At 38.2% G+C, this 22,998-nt stretch overlaps 3 protein-coding genes across 3 annotated transcripts; all 3 read left to right on the plus strand.

Moving 5' to 3' along the window:
* The first annotated feature begins 18,083 nt into the window (after positions 1–18,083).
* On the plus strand, positions 18,084–20,418 carry LOC145137362 (WRKY DNA-binding transcription factor 70-like). The gene is made up of 3 exons (XM_079071502.1): positions 18,084–18,542; positions 18,899–19,000; positions 19,749–20,418. Exons 1-3 carry the CDS (start codon positions 18,211–18,213, stop codon positions 20,161–20,163), a joined length of 849 nt encoding a protein of 282 aa, XP_078927628.1. The 5' UTR covers positions 18,084–18,210; the 3' UTR covers positions 20,164–20,418.
* Positions 20,419–21,437: 1,019 nt separating this feature from the next.
* Positions 21,438–21,972, plus strand: LOC145139739 (uncharacterized). The gene is made up of 2 exons (XM_079073456.1): positions 21,438–21,721; positions 21,897–21,972. Exons 1-2 carry the CDS (start codon positions 21,438–21,440, stop codon positions 21,970–21,972), a joined length of 360 nt encoding a protein of 119 aa, XP_078929582.1.
* Positions 21,973–21,986: 14 nt separating this feature from the next.
* LOC145139740 (uncharacterized) lies at positions 21,987–22,502 on the plus strand. Its single transcript, XM_079073457.1, has one exon. It carries the CDS (start codon positions 21,987–21,989, stop codon positions 22,500–22,502), a length of 516 nt encoding a protein of 171 aa, XP_078929583.1.
* Positions 22,503–22,998: the final 496 nt, after the last annotated feature.

The raw sequence follows: 22,998 nt of genomic DNA on the forward strand, positions 1-22,998 counted from the left end.
TTGAATGCAACTCCACCACGGCACGGTGAGAGGTTTGTCGCAGCGTGGTGGCTAAAGTAGGTTGCTATGGGGAAAAGGACACCACAACACATAGAAGGACTGACCGGGGGTTTATTAACCGAACCACGACGTAGTGAAGGTAAGACCGTGACGCGGTTTCGAGCAGATTAAATGATCGTTTATGGCTCATTTGCTCTCAAACGCACACCCAAACCCTCTAGAGCAAAGCTCCTGTGATTTCGAGCTTGAGGAATAAGTTATTGGCGATCAAGGTTGTTTAAGGCAAGACTTGAACACCAGAAGCTCATAAGGTAACCATCTTCTCCATTTTTAAGCATTTTAGGGCTTTAATGGTGTTTTGTGTGTTTGAGCTTGGTATGCGAGATTAGCCAAGAGTATCTTGTTATTAATGTTTAATTATGTGTTTAGAAGCTTTATGCATGATTTCTATGGAAGTTCTATGGTTAAATCTATGTTTTGATCATTAGGGTTGGAAACCCTAAAAAGGGAATGTAATGTCCCAAAAACCATAATAATTTTTTTTTTCAAATTTTAAAGGAAATAAAAGTCATTTTCATAAGAGCCAATTTCATCAAAATATTTGTTTCACAACATAGATTCAAAATCAGAGTTATAAAAAAAAGCAACGCGAAATCTCGAATCATAAATCTGCTAATGTGTGTGTACAGTCCTGCCTTCGCCTTCCCACGAACCGATAAGTACCTAAAAAACATTTAATCCACAAATGTAATCAAGAAGCTTAATGAGCTCCCCAAAATATCACGTATAACGCAACACGGGTAAAGATATATAACAGATATGGGTTATCAGCAACCCTATAGGTTATCGACAACCTTGTGGGCTATCAGCGACCTTGAGTTATCAGCAACCTTGAGTTATCAACAACTCAAATACAATACATAATATACGTAATACAGTGAGAATGCTCACCTAATCTAAACATCAGAAGCTCATCGACAATCTCAGCAACAAAACAACTAACATAGGTACCTAATGCCAAACCGAAACCGGTCCTTAGTCAGATACTCAATCCTACCGAAGTTTGACCAAAAGTCAATCCGGTCAAAAAATCAACTTTTACACGCCTTGCGCCCACTACACAACAAAATAATAGGGTATCTCAACTAAAACAGACCTGACTCAGAAAACCCAAAAAAGTATCTCGCGCCAGGAAAGAGCACGCCACGTTCATGCCTTCTTCATAAATTGAAAAGACTTAACCCACTAAGTCAAAATCTCAAACTTCAAGATCTGGTCCTCAACAATGTCTTATTGGATAAAGTTTCCAACTTTACCCATTAAGACACTCCAATCAAGCAAGATCTAAATTTTAAGTCTTAAAAAGTCCAAGAATGCATCTTTCTCGACTTAATCTAATAAGTCCAAGCCTTCTACTTTCAGATCTGAATCAACATGATGTCTAAATGGATAAAATTTCCAACTTTATCCATTATAAAGCCACAAACTTCCAAGATCTAAAACCCTAAGTTGAGAAATGACCAAAAACCCATCTTTTTTTATGCATGGAGTAAAGAGAACTCTTGCATGCACTCTTTACTCCACCAAACGACAATATAACATCCCAAAAATCAGTCAAAAGCTCAATAGTTCTTCCAACTGCCAAGTTCATAGAGAGAGTCTTATTGTTACCTCAGTATGTCGCAGACGGGGAGATGCAGAAGACTCGGTATCATGACATGTTGAGATCAGATATTCGGGAGTTTGTCAGTTTTTCCGCCTGCTCGATGTGACATCCCCATTTTCACGGCCAGAAAAGACCGATTTTTGTTTATGCTTTATAAAAATCAGAGTACCTCTTTTAATAAAAAATGTTGCGGAATTTGTTCCCAGAAAAACATGATAAATACGTTATCAAAGCATTTCCGAAGAAATGTATTTTTATTCATTTTCAAAACATTTGGGATGTCATCGTCAATACAAAAACATAAGCATAAACAGAACTTACATTCATTTACACTAGTGATCTACATCTCTTTTAAATATCTCAGTGTAAAGTAGCTTCATATCGACACATGTGATAGAAATAAGTTGGAGTGGGTCAGGTTGGGAAACCTGGTGAGTACATAGGGTTTTCAACCCACAATAATATAATTATTATGTTTAAACATCAAACAATCAACCCAATTACCCATCCCCATTATCTTCTTTACTCTTAAGGATCTACCCTAAGAATCAACTATTCCTCGTTCATTCATTCCTAAGGATCATCCTAAGGAATCGTGTAACACCCGTCAAAGTCAATAACAAATCACATGTGATTATGCCAATCATGTAATGTGATTTTGTTAAACTAGTAATGTGATAAACTTACTATGTAATTCTTGATAAATTCTAAAACAAGTATGAACTTTCATACATACTTTATTGGATCGTTCAAAGTATACGTCCATACGATTCCAAAAATATAGAGAACGTCTAAATCTGACTTCACATGAAGAAGTTATGATAAATCCTAAACACTATAAATCTCTATAATAAGAGGAATTTAAAATAGACTTAGAATCAGCTGTTGGAGTCTAAAAGAAAGTCGTAGTACTCAGAATTAGCTACGCGTGCATATAAAGAACGTCAAAAACGGAGTTCGTATGCAAAAGTTATGACCTTCCGAAGATGCAGCTGTCTAAGGACATGACACGTGGCAGAAACCCTAGCCGCCATGGTTCACGACGTGGACATTAATTTCACGACGTGAAACATGTCAGCGACACTAATTGGGGCTAGAAAACACGTGTTAAAGCTACGGGGTGACTCATGGATGTTCACGACGTGACCCAAGGTATGTCACGACGTGAAATGGCCCAGAATAGCCTATAAATAGCGATCAAAGCTCATTCATTCCCTACACCTTTTCCTTTCATTCTCTCTCATTTCCGAAGGCCGTTTTCTTTCCCGAGCCTGACTACGACGAGCCTCTGACCGCTTAGATTCTATAGATCACGGTACTATGGTGAGTTTCACGGCCCCACTTTCTAATATTTCGGGGGAAAACGCATGCTAAATATTATATATACGTTATTATTATGTCTATATGATAGTATATTAGTATCAACGTAGATAGTTATAGTAATCGGGATATAGTTATTTCGTTTCTGAAAATATACAACTATCGTAAAGTTGTTAGCATGTTATTGTTATAGTAGTATACTAATGTAGATCTTGAGTTATACTTAGGATTCTATATATATTTCGTGTGCGATATAGTTCCGAAGTTGTATTCGGAAGTTCTATATATAAAGTATGTTGTTATTATTGGTTAAAAATGTCAAGATGAAACTTGATATGCTATATGTTGTTATTGGTTTTATGTCAAGATAAAACCTGTATGTTATTGTTGGTTTTATGTCAAGATAAAACCTGGTTTTGCTTCAAGTTATAGCTGTTATACTGCCTAAATGTTATGAAGTTAGGAGTACTGTTTAAAAGCATAGTCTAGTAACTTAGGGTTTTAGACAAGAAAATGTTTTTGTTGTTAGAGCTATAGGAAGCCGTCAAAGTCTACATGAGCTACCTCATTCATCAACTAAGATTGGGGATCTTAGTGGAAGTCCTCTGACCTGTAACCATTAATCCCGTGTGAGCGAGAAAGTCGTGTATGAATAAGATACAGGTTGATGACCCCACTCGTGGTTGTTAATTACAACCCAAGACAAGCGAGTGACGATCCGTTCCTTTTACTTGTTATTCCGGCGTCGATGAAGCGCGCGGTGTTGTTTCTCATGGCAAATCATGAGTGTATTGTTTCTCATGGTAAATCATGACTGTATTGTTTCTCATGGTAAATCATGAGTGTGTTTTGTTAGAGGTTTTGTTGTCAAGCAGCGGTTACAGACTCATGGTAGCAACTTTTTAAAAACATTATACTTTGTCGTATACAAGTATTAATGTTAAGTATAAGTTTCCCCCTACTTATACCCTAGGTACTACTTGTATATTAAGTAGATAATTATACCTAACACACATACTCGTATAGAATTGAAATAAGATTTATACGTAGCAACTTTCGTTTGTATGGAATTACAAACACTTATATTCATAGTATATGAGACTTATAGGTGAACTACTTATTTGGTAAGTAAAATTTTATACCTAGGATATATATACTAAACGTTGGAGAGTCAAAATGATACTTTCAAAACTATACTTTTGAACTTGGAAAATGTATTATTTTATGGAGTCAAAACCTGTGCACTCACCAACTTTATGTTGACGTATTTTAAATTGCTTGTGTTTTCAGGAAGTTGATAACTATGATACAAGAAATGACGTTACACTGCCTGGTGTTTCCGCCGACGCCCGGGGTGTGACAAATCGGCACGAAGTCCATCGTCACCGGGGTTTAGGCACTAAGTCTGCATAGTCGCCGGGATTTATACAACATGCACTAAGTCCGCATAGTCGCCAGGGTTTAGGCACTAAGTCTGCATAGTCGCCAGGGTTTATACAACAAGCACTAAGTCCGCATAGTCGCCAGGGTTTTGGCACCAAGTCTGCATGATCGCCAAGGTTTAGGCATCAAGACTGCATGATCGCCAGGGTTTAGAGTACACCGGGTGAACACATCGTTCACAACACCTACAGGTTGCGAGCCTGCTAGTGTACCACTGGACTGTCTAGAATAGTCTGTGGTTGTCATCCATACTCTGCTAGATGACGGGGCCAACATTTGGGTACAAGGCTTCTCACATCGTCCACCTCTCACCCTTACCTCATGGTCTATATCACCTCTCAACTCATCATCCAACTCATATTTCATCTACCCATGTTTTACCCAACATATTATGTAGATATAAATACATATACAGTTTAAATCATATAAAACTTGTATAAAATTGTTCATCCAGCATAGATAGCAAGTATACAGATAATATGCACACATAGCACGTAGTTTATATAAAATACTTCATATCTATGTGTAAGATGAAAGTAACTATGCACTCACTTGATAAGGTGGTGACTCGGTACTCGGACAACGCTTCGTTTACTTTAAAATAATTTCCTTCGACGAAAACTAGTATTATTACCACTAGATTTTAGTCTAATGTTCAACGAGACTAATTAATAGTCTAACTATTATTACTATTATATAAGCGTTAAACAATACTCTTCACCTACTATGTACAGACAGGGGCCAGACATGAAACACCCGAGGGCAGGATCATTTTGGCATATAGCACTTCTGAAATCCAACAACCCAGGCGGCCCTTCAAACCGGATTCCCCGTACCGCGAGTGGTTAAAAAGATATTATAACAACACTTATATAACCCGTAATAATAGCTCAAATAATTATTATAAGGTCCTAATAACGTTACTATATTTAAATAAAAGCTATATTAAAAATTAGGTAGGCGTATCTTACCTACGAGGGGGTTCGGCTAGAAGCCGCGCTCTGCAGGGGCAGAACTTCCGAGCCGAAAGCTCTTCTTCTCGGAGCCGTCGAGCGCTCCGAGGCTTTCTTCTAGCGCTAGGGGAGTTTTGGGAGGTTTAGAGAGAGAGTAGAGAGAGAAGGGTGGAGGTGTGAAGAAATGAGGGTGGAAGGGGTCGTATTTATAGGGTGAAATATGGATGAAATTAGTACCACATGTCACCATCTAGTGACAAGCCTTGGGGAGAAAGCAATGGCCAAGATTGTGCCACGTCACCCCTTTTGCAGCAGCACCCTTCCGACTTCTAAACCCCGTAACTTTTGCATACGAGCTCTGTTTTCGACGTTCTTTATATCCACGCGTAGGTAAAAATAAGATCTACAACTTTCATTTTGACTTCGTCGGCTAATTCTCGACCGATCTTAAATTTAACAGTATGAGGAGATTATACTGTTAAATGTCCGCATAAAATTCATAACTTCTACATACGGACTCCGTTTTCGTCTGTATTTTTACCGTTGAGTTCCTATTAATGAGATCTTCAATTCTCATTTAGGTCGCGTAGGCCAAAAACCGCTCGATCTAAAATTCGAGTTTCGGGTCGTGCACTGCTATGCCAAATCTTAGAAAATTTATAACTTCCTCATACGAAGTCAAATTTGGGCGTTCTTTTTTTGTATGTTCTCGGTTTAACGCATACTACAACTTTTGCTTAGATTTCTAAGGCTAAAAAGTCATCCATCGTAAATTTACTATTTACGTCTCCCGGTGCCATGCCGGTTTTGCTGAAAAACTTCGACGGGCCATAACTTCTTCGTTCTAACTCGGATTTCGGCGTTCTTTATATGTACGGAACCCTTGTAACATATACTACCATTTTGTTAAGATTACTACTTCTAAATAATCTTCCATCAGAACTCATTTTTGATGCTTATTGTCTCTAAATTGACAGGCCGAATCTGCGGGCGTTATAATTATCCCCCCCTTAGGATGATTACGTCCCGGAATCATCAACGGAACAGGGTTGTTTAATGACTTCATACGTTATCTCTTCATCCTAGGTAATAACCGTAACTTCTATGTTTCTTCAAATGCGTATCTAACTCCTGGTCTTCTTGACTGCAAGCGGTGCTTGATCTTGCACCCGTTCTCTATGTCTTGTTACACTTTCAATCATGACCTTCATGTCACAAACTCGCTCTTTATCAGAGCCTCCTTCTTCTTCTTAGCAAACATAATATAAGTTTATTTGATTTCCACGATAGACCGATGGGTCACGTTCTAATGAACTTTCATTGTATGTTGCAACACTCAGACTCAGGTCTTTTAGAGTCAAATTCCGGAATTGGATATACGTTCCTTCATGTTCTAATGTGATATAATCACATTTTAACATGTAGCATTTCTAGCTACCAAATTCTTTAACAACGAGCACGATACTTCTATTGATCGCTTCGATTTCAATATTCTAGTTTAAGTCGGACGCTACATCAAACATAGTTCTCTGAACCACGTAACATATTTGTCTTAGTCGGACTCGATTTGATATGACCACTAGGGTCGGAATAACAACAATCTTCTTAGTTATTACCGAAACGATGGTAATGATATACTTTGAACAAAACAGAATCAATTACTAGCTTCTTCGTAACCTTGTGACTTTCCCTGATCCAAGTGTGAGTCCTGTGCTTCCGGTAGTATAGGCCTCTACTACCATTCACACCTACTCATACTCGTCCCAAGTATTGTCTCGCAGTTTTCCAAGTCACCATACAAGAAAATCACATAACAGTTTAACACACCAGATAACAAAACGAAGGTTTTATTATTATTTCTTGAAACTATTACATAGGTGTTCAAGTTCACCCTAGACTATGCCTCTAATAGGCTACATCATATGATTCTATCCCCTTGGCTACTTCATAACTCGATCTTCGGGTATGAATTCCTCATCCTCGATTCCTTGCATTGTTTTCTGCTTCGTCGAGGATCATGTGGAATGCCCTTGGCTTTGGCGGTGCCTCTGGCCTTGCTGCTTCATTTTTCTTTGGGCAGTCTCTAGACATGTGCCCCTTGCTTCCGCATCTGTAGCATACCTTATCATTTTGTGTACAATCCTTGGAATAGTGACCGATCATCCCACACTTGTAACAGGTTACTTCTCCATCGCATCTTTCGAATTGCTTCTTCTTACACTTTTCACACCACTTGGCTCCATAACTTCGGTTATCCGGGTTACACTTCGGGAACTTTCCTTTCTTATCAGGCTTGAGGATTCTTCAAGCTTCCTCTTCTCGCCAACTTCAGCTTTTTCCAGACCCTTTTCCCTTATTTGGGTCTCAACATTCTTGGCTGCCCAGATGGCGGCTTTCAAAGTGGTTGCTTGCTTGACCATTGGACCAAAGTCCGCTGGTAATCCATGGGCGAACTTGTTGACCTTGGAGAGTTCAGTTGGAACTAAGTAAGGAAAAAACTTTATTTTCTCCGTAAAACTTGCAGCGTACTCGGTAACGCTCATTCTTCCTTTCTTTAGGTTCTGAAACTCGTTGTTGATCTCTAGTAGATCCTGCTCAGAGCAGTACTGCATTTTTAGTTGCACTAGGAAATCTTCCCAAGACATCTTGCTTGCTTCTCCTTTGGGCATCATAAATTCACTATTTACATCTCCCAATGCCATGCCGGTTTTGCCGAAAAACTTCGACGGGCCATAACTTCTTCGTTATAACTCGGATTTCGGCGTTCTTTATATGTACGGAACCCTTGTAACATATACTACCATTTGGTTAAGATTACTCCTTCTAAATAATCTTCCATCAAAACTCATTTTTGATGCTTATTGTCTCTAAATTGACTAGCCCAAATTTGCGGGCGTTACACTCGACACTGGATGACATGATATCCAGGGCTTGGGAACGGGAGATTGATTTGGAGCATATAGGGAAGAGGAAGTCAGAGCACGGTCAGATGACAGGGGTTTCAGCAAAGAAACCCAAGGGCTTCGATTCTAGATCGAAGGGCCAGCAAGGCCAGAGCCGTTGTGGCAAGTGTGGCATGACACATGCAGGGGTCTGCAGAGCAGGTGGTTCAGGTTGCTACAAGTGCGAAAAAACAAGGCATTTCACCAGGGATTATACTGCCACTACCACCACCATCCATACATCATATCATTTTCTTCCATTGCAATCAGAGGGGGCACAAGAAGGCCAAATGCCCGAGTTTAGCATCAGGAGGACCAGTAGCAGCACCTTCTCTGGCGACTCTAAGGATCACTAATGGCCGCCAAGGAAAGGCGGAGGCTCCAGTTGTTCGGAACAGGGCATTTTAGCTGATAGCCGAGGAGGCTCGTGCAGCACCCGATGTGGTCACTGGTATGTATTTTCTCCCTATCTTCTTATTCAAGTTATTTGTCCTGCTTATATGTTTGTATTGTTGATTAGGGTCGTTCCTTATGAATGATATTCATGCATTGGTCTTGTTCGATTCAGGGACTACCCGATCTTTTGTATCCCTTGCGCTTAGCAAGAGGTTCGACGATTTCCCCGAAGAGTTGGATTATCCACTAGAGGTTGAGATTGCGGATGAATGTTCGGTGCGAGTGTCGAGGGTTCACCAGGGATGCCCTTTGAACTTATTCAGTGAGCAGTATCTGATTGACTAGGTTCTAATTCCCCTGCGTGAAAGCAAAGTCATTGTAGGGATGGATTGGTTGAGCCCCAATGGGGCGATGATTGATTGCGGGCTTCAGTTGGTACGTGTTCGAACCCTAAGTGGGGGAGAGTTGGTAATCCATAGTGGGGTGCTCAGCGTGGGTCGGCTCTATGTTTGGCAGCCAGAGCCAAGCATTATCTTTAGCATGGATGTTTCGGGTTTGTGGCATATGTGACGGATACCGAGGAAAAGGGTGAGATGACCATAGGTGATGTACCGATTGTTCGAGAGTACTTAGATGTGTTCCCGGAGGACTTTACAGGATTGCCTCCGGAGAGACAGGTGGAGCTTCAGATTGATTTAGTTCCAGGTGTGGCTCAGATAGCCAAGGCACCTTATCGGTTAACACCTCCAGAGATGCATGAGTTGTCTACGCAGCTGCAAGAGCTGATAGCCAAGGGATATATTCGACCGAGTATTTCACCATGGGGAGCACAGATCTTATTTGTGAAAAAAGGACGGGATGCATCAGATGTGTATTAACTACCGGGATTTGAATAAGCTAACGGTGAAGAACCGTTACCCGCTCCCGAGGATCGATGATTTATTTGATCAGCTTCAGGGCGCATCTTGGTTCTCCAAGATTGATTTTCGTTCGAGTTATCACCAGATGGTGGTCAGAGGGGAGGACATGTATAAGACGACCTTCCAGACTCGTTATGGTCATTACGAGTTCATGGTGATGTCTTTCGGGCTCACCAATGCTCCAAAGACATTCATGGATCACAAGAGCCTGAGGTATTTAATGGAGCAGCCAAATTTGAACATAAGGCAGCGCAAATGGTTGGATGTGGTGAAGGATTATGATTGTGAGATCCTTTATCGCCCGAGGAAGACCAACGTGGTGGCCGATGCTCTCAGCCACAAGGCGGTCGCGGCTTCGATCTGGGATTTATGTTTGAGGATGAAAGTGATTACCCCACTTTTAGAGCAAATTCGAGAGGCTCAGATTGAGGCTATGAAGGAAGAGCATCGGAAGAGTGAGCGTATTGTGGGACAGGTGACTTCCACTGATTATGATAGTCGGGGAATATTGAACCTATACCGGAGGGTGTAGGTTCCGTACTGGGGTGGTGCACGACAAGTTTTGATGGAAGAGGTGCACAAGTCGAGATTCTCTATTCATCCCGAAGCAACAAAATTGTATAGAGATCTCCGACCTGATTATTGGTGGCCATGTATGAAGCACGATGTGGCATGGTATGTGGTGAGGTGCTTAACTTGTAGGAAAGTCAAGGCCGAGCACCAACGACCCCACGACAAAATGGAGTTGTTGGATATTCCCATTTGGAAATGGGAAAAGATTACGATAAACTTTATCACCAAATTGCTTCGGACGGCGCGCAGGGTGGATTTGATATGGGTCATCGAGGATCGACTGACCAAGAGTGCGTATTTTATCCCAATTCAGAAGATTATCTCTGCGGAGAAGTTAGCAGGCATCTACATTCGGTAGGTTATGGCACACCATGTGGTGCCAGTTTTTGTGGTCTCCGATACGGATGTCCGGTTCACTTCCAGGTTCTGTAAGAGGTTCCACAAGGAGTTGGGTACTCGTCTGCACTTCAACACAAATTTTCACCCACAGCCTGATGGTTAGAGTGAGCGGACTATCCAAACTTTTGAGGATATGCTACGGACGTGCGTTCTGGATTTTCGCGACAGTTCGGATACGTACCTCCCATTAGCGGAGTTTTCGTATAACAACACTTATCACGCTAGCATCGTCGACCTCATTTTGAGATGCTCTATGGGAGGAAGTGTAGAACGATGATATATTTGGGTGAGGTCGATCAGCGGGTTATGGGGAGTTCCGAAGTGGTACTCAAGATGCCCGAGATAATTCAGCGAGTACGTGATAGGCTTCAGACAACATTGAGTCGGCAGAAAAGCTATGTCGACAAGCACTGATCAGATCTAGAGTGTCAGGTTGGGGACATGGTTCTCCTAAAGGTGTCACCTTGGAAAGGTGTCATCCGATCCAGGAAGAGGGGCAAGTTGGGCCCCAGGTATATCAGTCATTTTAGGGTTTTGGCCCGAGTGGCCATGGTTGCTTATTGCCTGGATCTACGCAAAGAACTTAGTCAGATCCATAGCATGTTTCACGTCTATCAGCTGCGGAAATGTTTGGTTGATGATTCCGCGGTGGTTCCATTGGAGGATATTCAGGTGGATAATCGCCTGAATTATATTGAGAGACCGGTGACGATCCTTGATCGGAAGACGAAGGCCTTGAGGAACAAGGTTGTGGGCTTGGTGAAGGTGTAGTGGCAACACCAAAAGGGTTCAGAATGAACATGGGATCCTGAGGATGAGATGAGGGAGCATTATCCATAGTTATTTGCAACGGAGGACTTCGAGGACGAAGTCTGATTCAAGTGGGGGAGAATTGTTGCATCAGAATCCTTGAGGTACTTAATTTATTGAATCATTGCATTTTGTAGGAGGGTCACGACGTGAGCCACAGTGGTCACGACGTGAGTGGCCATTGACTATTTGACCCGCATTATTGAATCTCACAACGTGAGCATGAGGCCTCACAACGTGAACAAGGCCTGATGACCTAAAACCCTAATTTTTTAGTATTTAATGAGATGAGAGAGCTAGGGTTGCCCATCCTCAACCTTTCTCACTCTCTAGACTCATGAAAACCCTAAATTCGACCTCCTTGAGACCTTTGGCCATTGTTGGTGACCATATAGAGCTTATTTAGTGGTTTATGGTCCATTGAAGTGGAAGAGGTCTCTTGTAGTGCTTCATTTTGGCAATCTAGCTTCTACCTCTTGGTCTTGCTGAGCTTTTGCACATGTGTAAGTCATAAAGCTCTTACCTTTTTGCATCTTGCATGTTAGATCTAGGTTTTGAGAGCTTTCTTTGCATGGTTGGGTTGTGTAGCATGCATGGGATCCATAAAGTTGGCAACTTTATGGATCATTGAGACATCTTCTGTATATGAGGCTTTGGATATGAGTTTTGGTGTTGGGTTTAGACTCCAAACATGAGTCTTGATCTTATTACCTTTCTTTTGATCTATTTAGTATCTAAGTCATGCATCCGACATGCATGATTGAAAAGCTTTGATTTTTATAGTCCTTAAGGTCAAGGAAGGTCCTCTGGAAGGTCCCAAAGAATGTCTTAAAGGTTTAAGAGCTTAATGCTCAAAGTTGGTCAAAACAGATCTCGCGACGTGAGAAATGGGAATCTCACGACGTGAGAAATGAGGTTGTCCCGATCTGAGGAATTTGGTTGGATGAGTTGTGATTGAGTTGACTCGCTGAATGGGACCGGGTCGAGTCCATTCTCATGATGTGACCGGAGAACAGATCACGACGTGAGGATGAGCTGATGGGAATGTTGACTGTTGACCTGAGGCGTTGACTTTTGATCAGAGTTGACTTTTGGTCAACTCTTGGTTTTGAAGGGTAGACTAAAGGTTTTCCTTGTATGATTATGTATGTGTGGTGTAGCACCGGTGTAGCTGACCGTGAGAGCAGCAGTAGTTGATTATTGATCGACATGTAAGTTTCCTCCATTGTATTCGTGGGTCGAAGACACCAATGTCAACCCACTAGATTATGTTTGTCGGATGATGATTGTCTTCATGACAATTACCTGTTATACCTGTATATGCCTATTGTCTCTATAATTCTTGCTGGTATGATTATATGCTAGCTATAGGGGTGAAATAGACCCGATACCGGTTGAAAGATACTGAAGGGGGTGAAATAGAACTAGTACCGGTTGAAAGATACCGAAGAGGGTGAAATATAGCCAGTACTGGTTGAAAGATACCGTAAGGGGTGAAATAGATCCAGTACTGTTTGAAAGATACTGAAGGGGTGAAATAGACCCCGTACCGGTTGAAAGATACCGAAGGGGATGAAATAGACCGAACATGTTGTTGACTATTATGTATGTATGGTATGGGATATTTTGGGGGAGTTCACTACACTTTGTGCTTACAGTTTTCAGTTTATGTTTCAGGTACTTTCAACTCAAAAGGGAAGGGTCCATCTTGATCACATCGCATCCGCCCATGTTTTCCGCACTATGTGATTTTAGGATTTGTACTCTGATATTATTATTATCACCATGATACACTTTCGGTTGTTTTGATATGATTATTGGATGTTTGAAATGATTTAAAAGCAAAAATTTTGCCTGAAATTTTTGGGATGTTACATCATTAAATAGGGCCCATGTAACACCCCGACTCCCAAGTACAAGTTTTAAGCATATTATGACATATTTATGGACCAACTCGTCGTGTAGAGGCAGGTTAGCCCGCGTGGATTGTTGGATCTACTCGACGATTCGGAGGACCCGGACTCGACGAGTAGGAGCTGGGAGATGAAACCCTAATTTTTAGGGTTTGCACCCTATTTAAAGGACCTTAAATCCCTTCCCCCAGTCCCTTACCACCCCCTTGACGGCTGAGAGAAACCCTAATTGATATTACCTTGTTCTTAAGTGTTTGTGAGGTTTAAAGAGTGATTTTGGTGCATTTTGTGAAGGAGATGCAAAGTATAAGAAGCTTGGGGCAGAGAGGAGCTCGTGGATCTTACTCTACTTCATCTTGGCATCATTTTGAAGGTATCAAGTCGATACCTTGACTTATCCTTAGCTAAATCTCTTCATGTTTGGGTTTAGGGTTATCTTTAGCACATTTGGGAGTCACTTCGAGTATTGGGGCAAGATCTGAAGTTGTAATTTCAGATCTGAACTCCCCTTGGTCCCTATAGCTATAAAGTTATGAGATTTGACAAGCTAAGGTCCTTCCTTTTGGGTTAAACCTTCCCTTTCACTTGGTTTTGACATATAGTACCATGCATGCCCGTAAAGTTTGCAACTTTACGTGGAAACCATGCCCTAGGAGGTTAGATCTGCATTTTGTGACTTTAGGGTGGCTTAAAAACGTCTATATGAGAAAAAGACTGAAGGGACTCGACAAGTGCATAAGTCAACTCGACGAGTCGAAAGAGGGTTTCAGGAAACTGGTTTCTGCATGGACTCGGCGAGTCAGTAAGACGACTCGACGAGTCAGTTAGGGTTTTCCCGACATTGGACACGCATGGACTCGACGAGTTGTTAGGAAACTCGGCGAGTCAACTGGGGTTTTCAATATTTCTCGAGTTCTGGAGGGACTCGATGAGTCAGTAAGCTGCACTCGACGAGTTGGGTCAACATGGACTGTTGACCTTGACCGTTGACTTGACTTTGACCAAGGGTTGACCAATTTGACTTCTGGGGGTATTTTAGTAAATTGGAAATTTATGGAAGTGGTCTTATGGTAAATATAGGTGGTGGAGTTTGTGGCTGTGATTCGAGAGTTTGAGCTTATCACTTCAGTCGACATTTATGAGGTGAGTTCTCTTCACTATACTAAGGGGTCTAAGGCACCAAGGCCGACCCATTGGATTTGATATCCTAGTAGTTGTTGATATGTCGGGTATGAATTAGTATTGCATGCTAGATGTTATGGTAGTCTGAGAGTGGTTATGCATGCTAGATGTTATGGTAGTCTGAGAGTGGTTATGCATGCTAGTTGTTGTAATAGTTGGTAGATCTGTAGGACTACCTGTGATATGGTCTGATTATCTATATGCATAGTTAGTATTATATGTCGACATGTTGTGTGGGTAGGGTTGAGGTGCACTGCTCCGTGCGGTGACCAACAAACCCTGAAGTATGCCAAATATGAGCTGCGGGCCAGGGAGAGCATGCAAGACTCATATTGAGGACTCCTAAGCATTCCAGATGCGAGCTGAGGGCCAGGAGAGCATACCAGACTCGCACTAAGGGCTAGTCATTTCGTACAGTCCAAGGACTGAGGAAGCAAGCCAGATATGAGTTGTAGGCCTGTAGGGCAAGCTAGACTCATACTGTGGGCTCAGGGGTAATCCAGTCTGTAGAGATTTGGACCCATTACATGTTGTTATTATGTGTGCTATTTTTTATGTATTAGTATTTTGGGGGAACTCACTAAGCTTCGGGTTTACAGTTTCAGTTTTGGTTTCAGGTACATCAGATGATTGCGGGAAGGCGAATGTGTGATCGTACAGCTCCTCACATTTTTATGATTTTGTTTTTTGGGATACTCTGACGCTATACTATTTTGAAAACAAGATTTATAACAATTATTAGTTTTGAAATGTTTTAAAAAGTTTAAATTTGGCTCAATTTTTATGGGTGTTACATCCTAAACCTCGAAATTAGAGTTTTCATGTAAACAACGACTACGTGTGGCGTAACTAAACCCACACGCATCGTAGACCTACGTGTGGTGTAGGTAAAGCTATGTGCAGCGTAGATCTAGAATTTTGAATTTCCAAATTGACCACAAGGGACGATTCTGAAAACACATGGTACGACTATATTCCAAACTTATAAGTTAAATTGTATTTAAATTTTGTTAACATAAGTTAAACTAAATTTTTTAACAGGAGCCATACTATTTTTTGTAAATTCTAATTGTAAAACAAATCAATAATAAAATGTTTAAGTCTTCATGAAATTTTATCTCAATTTCTATTTGTAAGTTATCATTTGATAAATATAATAAAGTGATAAATCTTTGCATACTATCTTTGGAAGACCATTTGGAAAAAGAGCTCGTACCTAAAAGAAATGACTATCAAACACCATCAATATGATATAATTAGTTATAATTAGTTGCTACTAAATATTAACAATACTACTAGTATTTGAGTGTGTGCTTTGCTGCATGTTGTTACGTGTTTTTCAGGCGTATTAGGCATGATAACTGATTAAACCAATATATCATATCACAGCTTCCAAAAACACTAAAAGTTTAAAAGAAATAAGTGTTGGGTGATTTATCAAAAGTTGAGAAGAGTTTGTGGACTATTTTTGTAAGTTTAATGGTTTTTGAATAATCCCTAAAAATATAGTGACCACTACATAGACCAAAAAAGAATGGTATAAAAGCAAAGACTAAAAATAACAACAACCAAAATGCAAGGACTAAAGATCGACAAAAAGAAGTGTGCCGCCACTACAACTTAGATAATAAAAACACGTAAACATACACAAAATTTATGTCGAAATGTAAATAAACTCAAATTTATATCGTCACGTACATAAAAAAAGCGACATTTAACGAATGAAAATTATTAAAGAAAATCATATTATATACATTATTGGAAATAAACACGAAAATTTAGAAATGGAGATGGTAAGAATGACATTTACAGAGTTCAAAGTTGAGGGGGTCAAAGTAATATTTTAAAAAATAGAGGGATAAAAATGCATTTTATAAAAAAGTTTAGTAAAATAAATGATGAAAATGATATTTTACAAAATAGAGAGTTGCATTATATAAAATTGAGAAATTGACATAAACGTAGCAAAATGTGCACTATACACATTTATACACATATACAATGTGTTTTATGAAGTACCCTTTTACATGACCCTCTACATGCAAAAAGAAAATGAGTTGCATTTTGTATATGTTTATAATTTGTTTAATAAAATTGACTAAAACAAATTACTATCAGGTTTTGAGCTGCATTAAAATTTGAACATACTCAAGATTACTCTGTTTTATTGGATGAACAAGTTCCCTTACTCATTAAGTATCTATATGTACTTTTTAAGTTATGAGGCCTTTTTCCCATGTTAAAATATTGATAATTTAACTATATATTTTGGTGATATGGAGGCCTTGTTTTTTGCCCTCAAATATGCTAGGACAAGCACCATTAAAGGATTTCATGTAGCTATTTTGAAAAAATATTAGTATTTTTTTAGGTGTTTTACATAATTAACCCTTATATAATGGGCCTGATTCTTCAACGAAAGAATTTGATTAATCCACTAAAATTAACGATGTAATGACAACTATATCCCTATCTAAATATAGAGTGGATTTTAATTCCTTTGGGTTGCTGCATCTTCGTAAAGTTATACCCCCACCATTTTTATCATTTGTTCAACCTTTATTGTTACACTACCATTTTTTTTAATGATAAATCCCTCATTAATTAATATTTAATATCTTTTTGTCATTCTTACACCACCGATTATTTTAAAGAGGTTATAGACACATTACACAATCAACCATTTAACGTATAACCAATATCTATCATTTGAAAAAGTTAGATTATGCATTTAAATCAAATAAGTTGTTCTCAAGTTAGTTGCTAAATTGTGCATTTAGAAGACACGGGTAGAACTTGAAGTTTTTTGTATTTGTGATGATTTCATAAGCTCAAATCTTGAAGGGTCTCGTGCGATGAAATTAATTATTCTATTTACATTAACTATATAGTTCACGGTCAGAACTAAAGGGGTTCCAGGAGTAGGAGTGGCCGGTGTTACTTCTTAAATTTTTTGTAAGGTAAAAATTTTATAAAATATTCTGACGTACTACGGCCAAAATCACATATGCTACACCTTGAATATTTTCATGGTTCCTCAACTCATATAGTTTCATATTAGTAGGTACAGCATAATCATAATTTGATATAGTTATAATCGCATATGGTTTTACCCATACTCCATGTAATTGCATATGGGTGCAATTCATTATTTTTGGCATAATTTGGCTTACGAAAAACAACAACGAAAAGGATTTAAAATCCACCATCTATATAATAATGGCATAGTTGTCATTACATTATTAATTTCAGTGGAAAAATCAAAATTTTTTGTGGAATAATCAGCTCCCTAAGATCATAGGGTTTACATTAAGTAGTTATTTATAAGAAATTGAACAAAAAACCGACGAGACGCCACGATGGGGTTTGTTCTATTCATTAAAATACAGTTAAGAAAACATTACCTAAAGTAGAGTAGGGTCTGATGATAAGCATGGAAGATGACGTCACTGCCAATGACGTCACCCTCGAATTCCCTTGTTTCCTTTTTTTTACCTTCGAAATTTCTCAGAAATTATTAAGCTGCTTCTCCTCACCTTCCTTTTATCACACACATCCACATCCTAACCCAACTATAATACTTACTCACTCACACACCGACTTAACTGTGTGGAAATTGGAATCAAGAACTCATAAAATATCCTTGATTTTAAGCACAAATAATTCACATCTGTAACTGTATCTTCATCTCAAATGGAGGAAACATCATCACCCAACAAGAAAAGATTGATCGCAGAGCTGATTAAAGGCAGAGATTCTACCAAAAAGCTTCAGAATCTGCTTCGCCGGAAAGTTGACGATGATGATGGGTCGGTTTCAGCTGATGATCTTGTGATGAAAATACTGGGATCTTTCTCCGACAGCCTTTCGGTGTTGAGTTCTTGCGGATCCGCCGTGTTATGCCCGGTTCCGGTGAGTATGTACGTCGGCTCCGCTTGTTCCGGCGACCGTACGTGTGACTCAGGCGAAAGTGAGAAGAAGCCGGCGCCGGCTGTGAAGGACCGGAGAGGATGTTACAAGAGACGGTATATAGTTTCTTTTACCAACGATTTTCTGAATTTTAACTAATTAGTTTATGTAATTAATCCCACATTTTTAATTCGTTTAGTTGTACATATTTTATGCACAAAGTGTTTTTAAACATTTACGTAATTTTTTTATTAATATATTTTAACTTTTTTATAATACAAATTACTACAACCTTTTTGAGGTTTTAATAAAAGGTTTGAAGTTATGTACATTTTTGAGTAATTCAACAATATTTCACTCGATGAGCAATTTTATCGGATACTTGGAAGAAGTGTACAAGTTCTAATGCACAAACGTACAAGCGTTGTTGCATGAAGTACAACTTTTGAAAGATTTGATTATGAAATTGCAGAAAAACCGAAGATTCAAGAGTTAAAATTGTTGACACGATTGAAGATGGTTATGCATGGAGGAAATATGGACAGAAGGAGATCCTCAATGCTAAATTTCCAAGGTCCCACTCATTTATATTTATTACATTACATAATTTATTTTAATTATATTCTAAAAACCAAGAAAAATAAGAAATGATAGTGAAACTTTGAGGGAATTTGTGTTCATATTTTTAAAAATCTGTATATCATAATTTTCATTGTGTTAATTTTATTTTTAAAAACTTAATTTATATTTACTTCTAAAAGCTTAGAAATTTATAATTGAATAAATGATTGTTTTCTAAATTAAAAAAAAATGACATTAAATAATATTTACTTATATTTTTGTCTTATAATAATTGTTAAAAGAAACTAATAAAAGGACAACCTGCCCATCAGACAGTTGTACATCATGTATATTTATGTGTCTGACTTGAATCCGAAAGGTAGTCTTGGACTCTTGTGTATAATTTGGATTACTTTTAAAACTAAATATAATGTTTATACTTTATAATATATGCAGCAAAATATAATTTAAGTTTTGTTTTTTAAACCAAAAACGTATTGAAAATTGAAAACGTATATATTTTTAATCGATTATAAATAAATAACTTATACAAACAACAATAAAATAATTTATAAGTAAAATTAATAGATCTCATAAATAAACCTCCAAAAAAATTCTTTCTTCTCCACTGATGAAAAACTATACAAAAATTTATTCAAATAATAAAGCCTATAAAAAAAGCTACACTTGAGAGTTGAGATGCTCTAAAATCAATTAAAATTTTATCTATTTTGTCCTTATATGAAAACCTTTTTATGCAGGTGCTATTTTAGATGCACACACAAAAACGAGGGGTGCAAAGCGTTAAGACAAGTTCAAAAATTGGAAGATGGATCACAAATGTTTCATATTACATATTATGGGAATCACACGTGCCAAAATATGAATAAAAACACACACATGTTTTCGGACTCTGGGGCTCTAAGTTTTTTTCTACATAACTTTAAGGACTCGAGCACCAACAATTTACCAAGCAGCCCCTCAACTATCACAAATGTTCATAACACCCCCTCATTGGATCAAGAAGATGATTCTAATGTACAGAGTGATGAACATATTACCTCTAGTAATTATGGCCAATCATCCATTGCTACGTGGAATGACATTTTCGATCATGGTTCTTCGATGGATGATTTAAAGTTTGATGATGCTGTGTTTTGTAAGTTTGATTATTAAAAAATTTAAAATAAATATTGTTATGAGTTTGTTTAAATGAACAAACTTTGTAGGAATTATGGTTTGTAGGTAGTGAATAGATTTTAGATGGTTGTATGATTGTATCTTATTAAGGGTTAATGGGTACATGAATGTAGTTAGTAATGTTACTCTAATGTAAGTAATTGGTTATGTGTCAATGAATGTAGTCACATAACCTTATTGCATATTGTAGTACAATAAATGTATTTACTCATCCCTGTATCATAGTGTGCATATTGTAGTACAATAAATGCAATTTCTTAATGGGGATTTGGATTTACTCATAACTATTGTCTGAAAGAGTTAAAATATAAATTTGATGTTATAAGTGATTTATTAAGTACCACCATTCAAATGACATAGCTGTGATCATTTGTAAATTCAGCATTTTAAAATGAAGATGTCCAGGATTCGAAAATCTTACAGGCTGCAATATTAGAGTGACATGTCGTTTAAAAAAAACGATTATTTATTGCGTAAATACGATTTGCTATTTGCAAAAGTGAACTCAAGTTCCATTCGACGTATAAATTTATTCAATGTAATTTAAAAAAATACATATATAAGGAATTATAGAATGTTATCTTGAAGGCCATATGGGATTGTGGGGTGGATAATGTGTCGTGTCGGCACAGTTTTACTTTTGGATTTATCAAAAGATTTTGGGACATTTTGGAATATGTTGTTAAAAAATTTGGGAGTTTCTGGAAGAAGATATTATTAAGGTGGTATTGCGTTTCCATAAGGGAACATTTTATTCTGCTTTTAATTCTAAGGACCCAATATCCATGGAGTATTATTGATTATTATAGACATATTAGTTTAATTAGTTGCCTATATATAAGATTATTGAAAAACTTTTTGTTTAATGGGCTACAGAATTGTGTGTATAAAATGCTATGTACTTAAAAGGTCTAATTTCTTTTAGAGAGACGGGTGTGGGCAACACCATAAGGGCGTTATCTGATGTGTCAGCCTAATAACGGCGTCATAACGGGTGGAACACCGCCCCCTAGTCTTTATTAGGTGTTATGTTACATTACGTTATCGTGAACACGGGAGGTAACGCCGGTTATTTCACATCTTTTTGCTTTAAACGGTCACAATTTCGACCGTTTTTAAACGGTCACTTATTAAAAAAAAAAAAACAAATTTTATTTACACTATAAATACATACAATTTATATCAATTTTAACTACAAAACATAAATTTCTCTTAACTACATACTTTTTTCAATAATTCAAAACCAAAATATGGATCGTTTTGATCCGGCTCATCCGTACAACGATGATAACGACGAAGACGATATGTTCGTGAGTATGATGTACCGGTATTATACAGACAGAAAACTACTGCGAGATCCAACTCCACTACTCATGCGACGTGCGGCGTTAAATAGAGATCGTGAGGAATGGCATAGACGGCTAGTTAACGATTACTTTGCAGAAAATTGTGTCTATCAGCCAAGCGATTTCAAAAGAAGGTTTTGTTTGCGAAAAAATGTGTTTGAAAGGATAGCCAGCGCCATGGAAGCAAGGTATCGGTTGTTTCAACTTTTATAATTTATAAAATGTCACTTTTGGATAAAATAAATACAAAATTTACATGTTTAATATATATTTAGTTAACGTTTGTTTCAACTTTTCTAATTTATAAATGTCACTTTTAGATACAATAAATACAATTTTTACATGTTAAATATATATATTTAGGTATGAATTTTTCCAATTGAGATATGATGCCAGAGGTAAACGAGGCTTCAAGGGTTGCAGAAATGTGTTGTTGTAGTTAAACTTATGACAATGGGGGAGTCGCCCGATTTTGTTGACGATTATATGAGAATGTCTGAGAGGACCACACGAGAAAGTTTGTATTTATTGGCAAGAGGTGTTGTCGAAACCTTCGGTGACCAATACTTGCGCAAACCTTCGTTGCATGATATGCAACAACTATATGCGGCGCATGAAGAAAGACATGCTTTTTCAGGTATGCTTGGGAGCATTGACTGCACACACTGGAAATGGAGAAATTGTCTTGTAGCGTGGAAAGGCCAGTATTCGAGCGATCATCATGGAGCGCCTTCGCTGGTATTAGAGGCTGTTGCTTCACAAGATTTATGGATTTGGCATGCTTTTTTCGGGGTTGCGGGTTCTAACAACGACGTCAACGTTCTCGATCAATCACCAATATTTAACGATCTTTTATCAGGAAAAGCCCCGGATGCTCCTTTCACAGTGAATGGAAATGAATATAAGTTTGGGTATTACCTTACAGATGGAATATATCCACAATCTTCCACTTTCGTGAAGGCGTTTTGACACCCAATAGACCCAAGAGACAAATATTTCAAGAGACGACAAGAAGGAGCACGTAAGGACGTTGAACGTGCTTTTGGGTTTTTGAAATCAAAATGGCACATAGTTGAACATGCGGCGAGACCTTATGAGTTAGATACTCTACGATATATCATGTATGCATGTATCATAATGCATAACATGGTTGTCGAAGATAAAGGACGCAATATTGCAACGTATTCGCCTACGGAACCAAGACATGTGCAATTTCAAACAAGGACATCGGAATATTTACATAGAGTGGTTGATATTCAAGATCAGCAAAAACACAAGCAACTCCGTGAAGACTTGACGGATTACATCTATGTTGGTCACGAAGATGAAGATAAATAGTTTTAGGCCAAAAACTGTAGGTTTTATCATCTTTTTTTTTTTTTTTAGGTTTTTAAATGTTTTTGTGTTTTGTTGTAATTTTTTTAATGTTGTTTTTAATTTAAGATTTATTAAAATTTTATTTTTA

The sequence above is a fragment of the Lactuca virosa genome, chromosome 9 (assembly GCF_052849685.1).
Source record: "Lactuca virosa cultivar CGN04683 chromosome 9, Lactuca_virosa_CGN04683_v6, whole genome shotgun sequence".
Classification (NCBI taxonomy): domain Eukaryota; kingdom Viridiplantae; phylum Streptophyta; class Magnoliopsida; order Asterales; family Asteraceae; genus Lactuca; species Lactuca virosa.

Excerpts from the sequence above, each read along its gene's own strand:
- LOC145137362 (XM_079071502.1), top strand. The coding sequence starts at position 18,211 with ATGGAGGAAACATCATCACCCAACAAGAAAAGATTGATCGCAGAGCTG. Across the intron at positions 18,543-18,898 it reads AGAGGATGTTACAAGAGACG|AAAAACCGAAGATTCAAGAG; the intron begins GTATATAGTTTC and ends ATGAAATTGCAG. Across the intron at positions 19,001-19,748 it reads CTCAATGCTAAATTTCCAAG|GTGCTATTTTAGATGCACAC; the intron begins GTCCCACTCATT and ends CTTTTTATGCAG.
- LOC145139739 (XM_079073456.1), top strand. The coding sequence starts at position 21,438 with ATGGATCGTTTTGATCCGGCTCATCCGTACAACGATGATAACGACGAA. Across the intron at positions 21,722-21,896 it reads GCCAGCGCCATGGAAGCAAG|GTATGAATTTTTCCAATTGA; the intron begins GTATCGGTTGTT and ends ATATATATTTAG.
- LOC145139740 (XM_079073457.1), top strand. The coding sequence starts at position 21,987 with ATGGGGGAGTCGCCCGATTTTGTTGACGATTATATGAGAATGTCTGAG.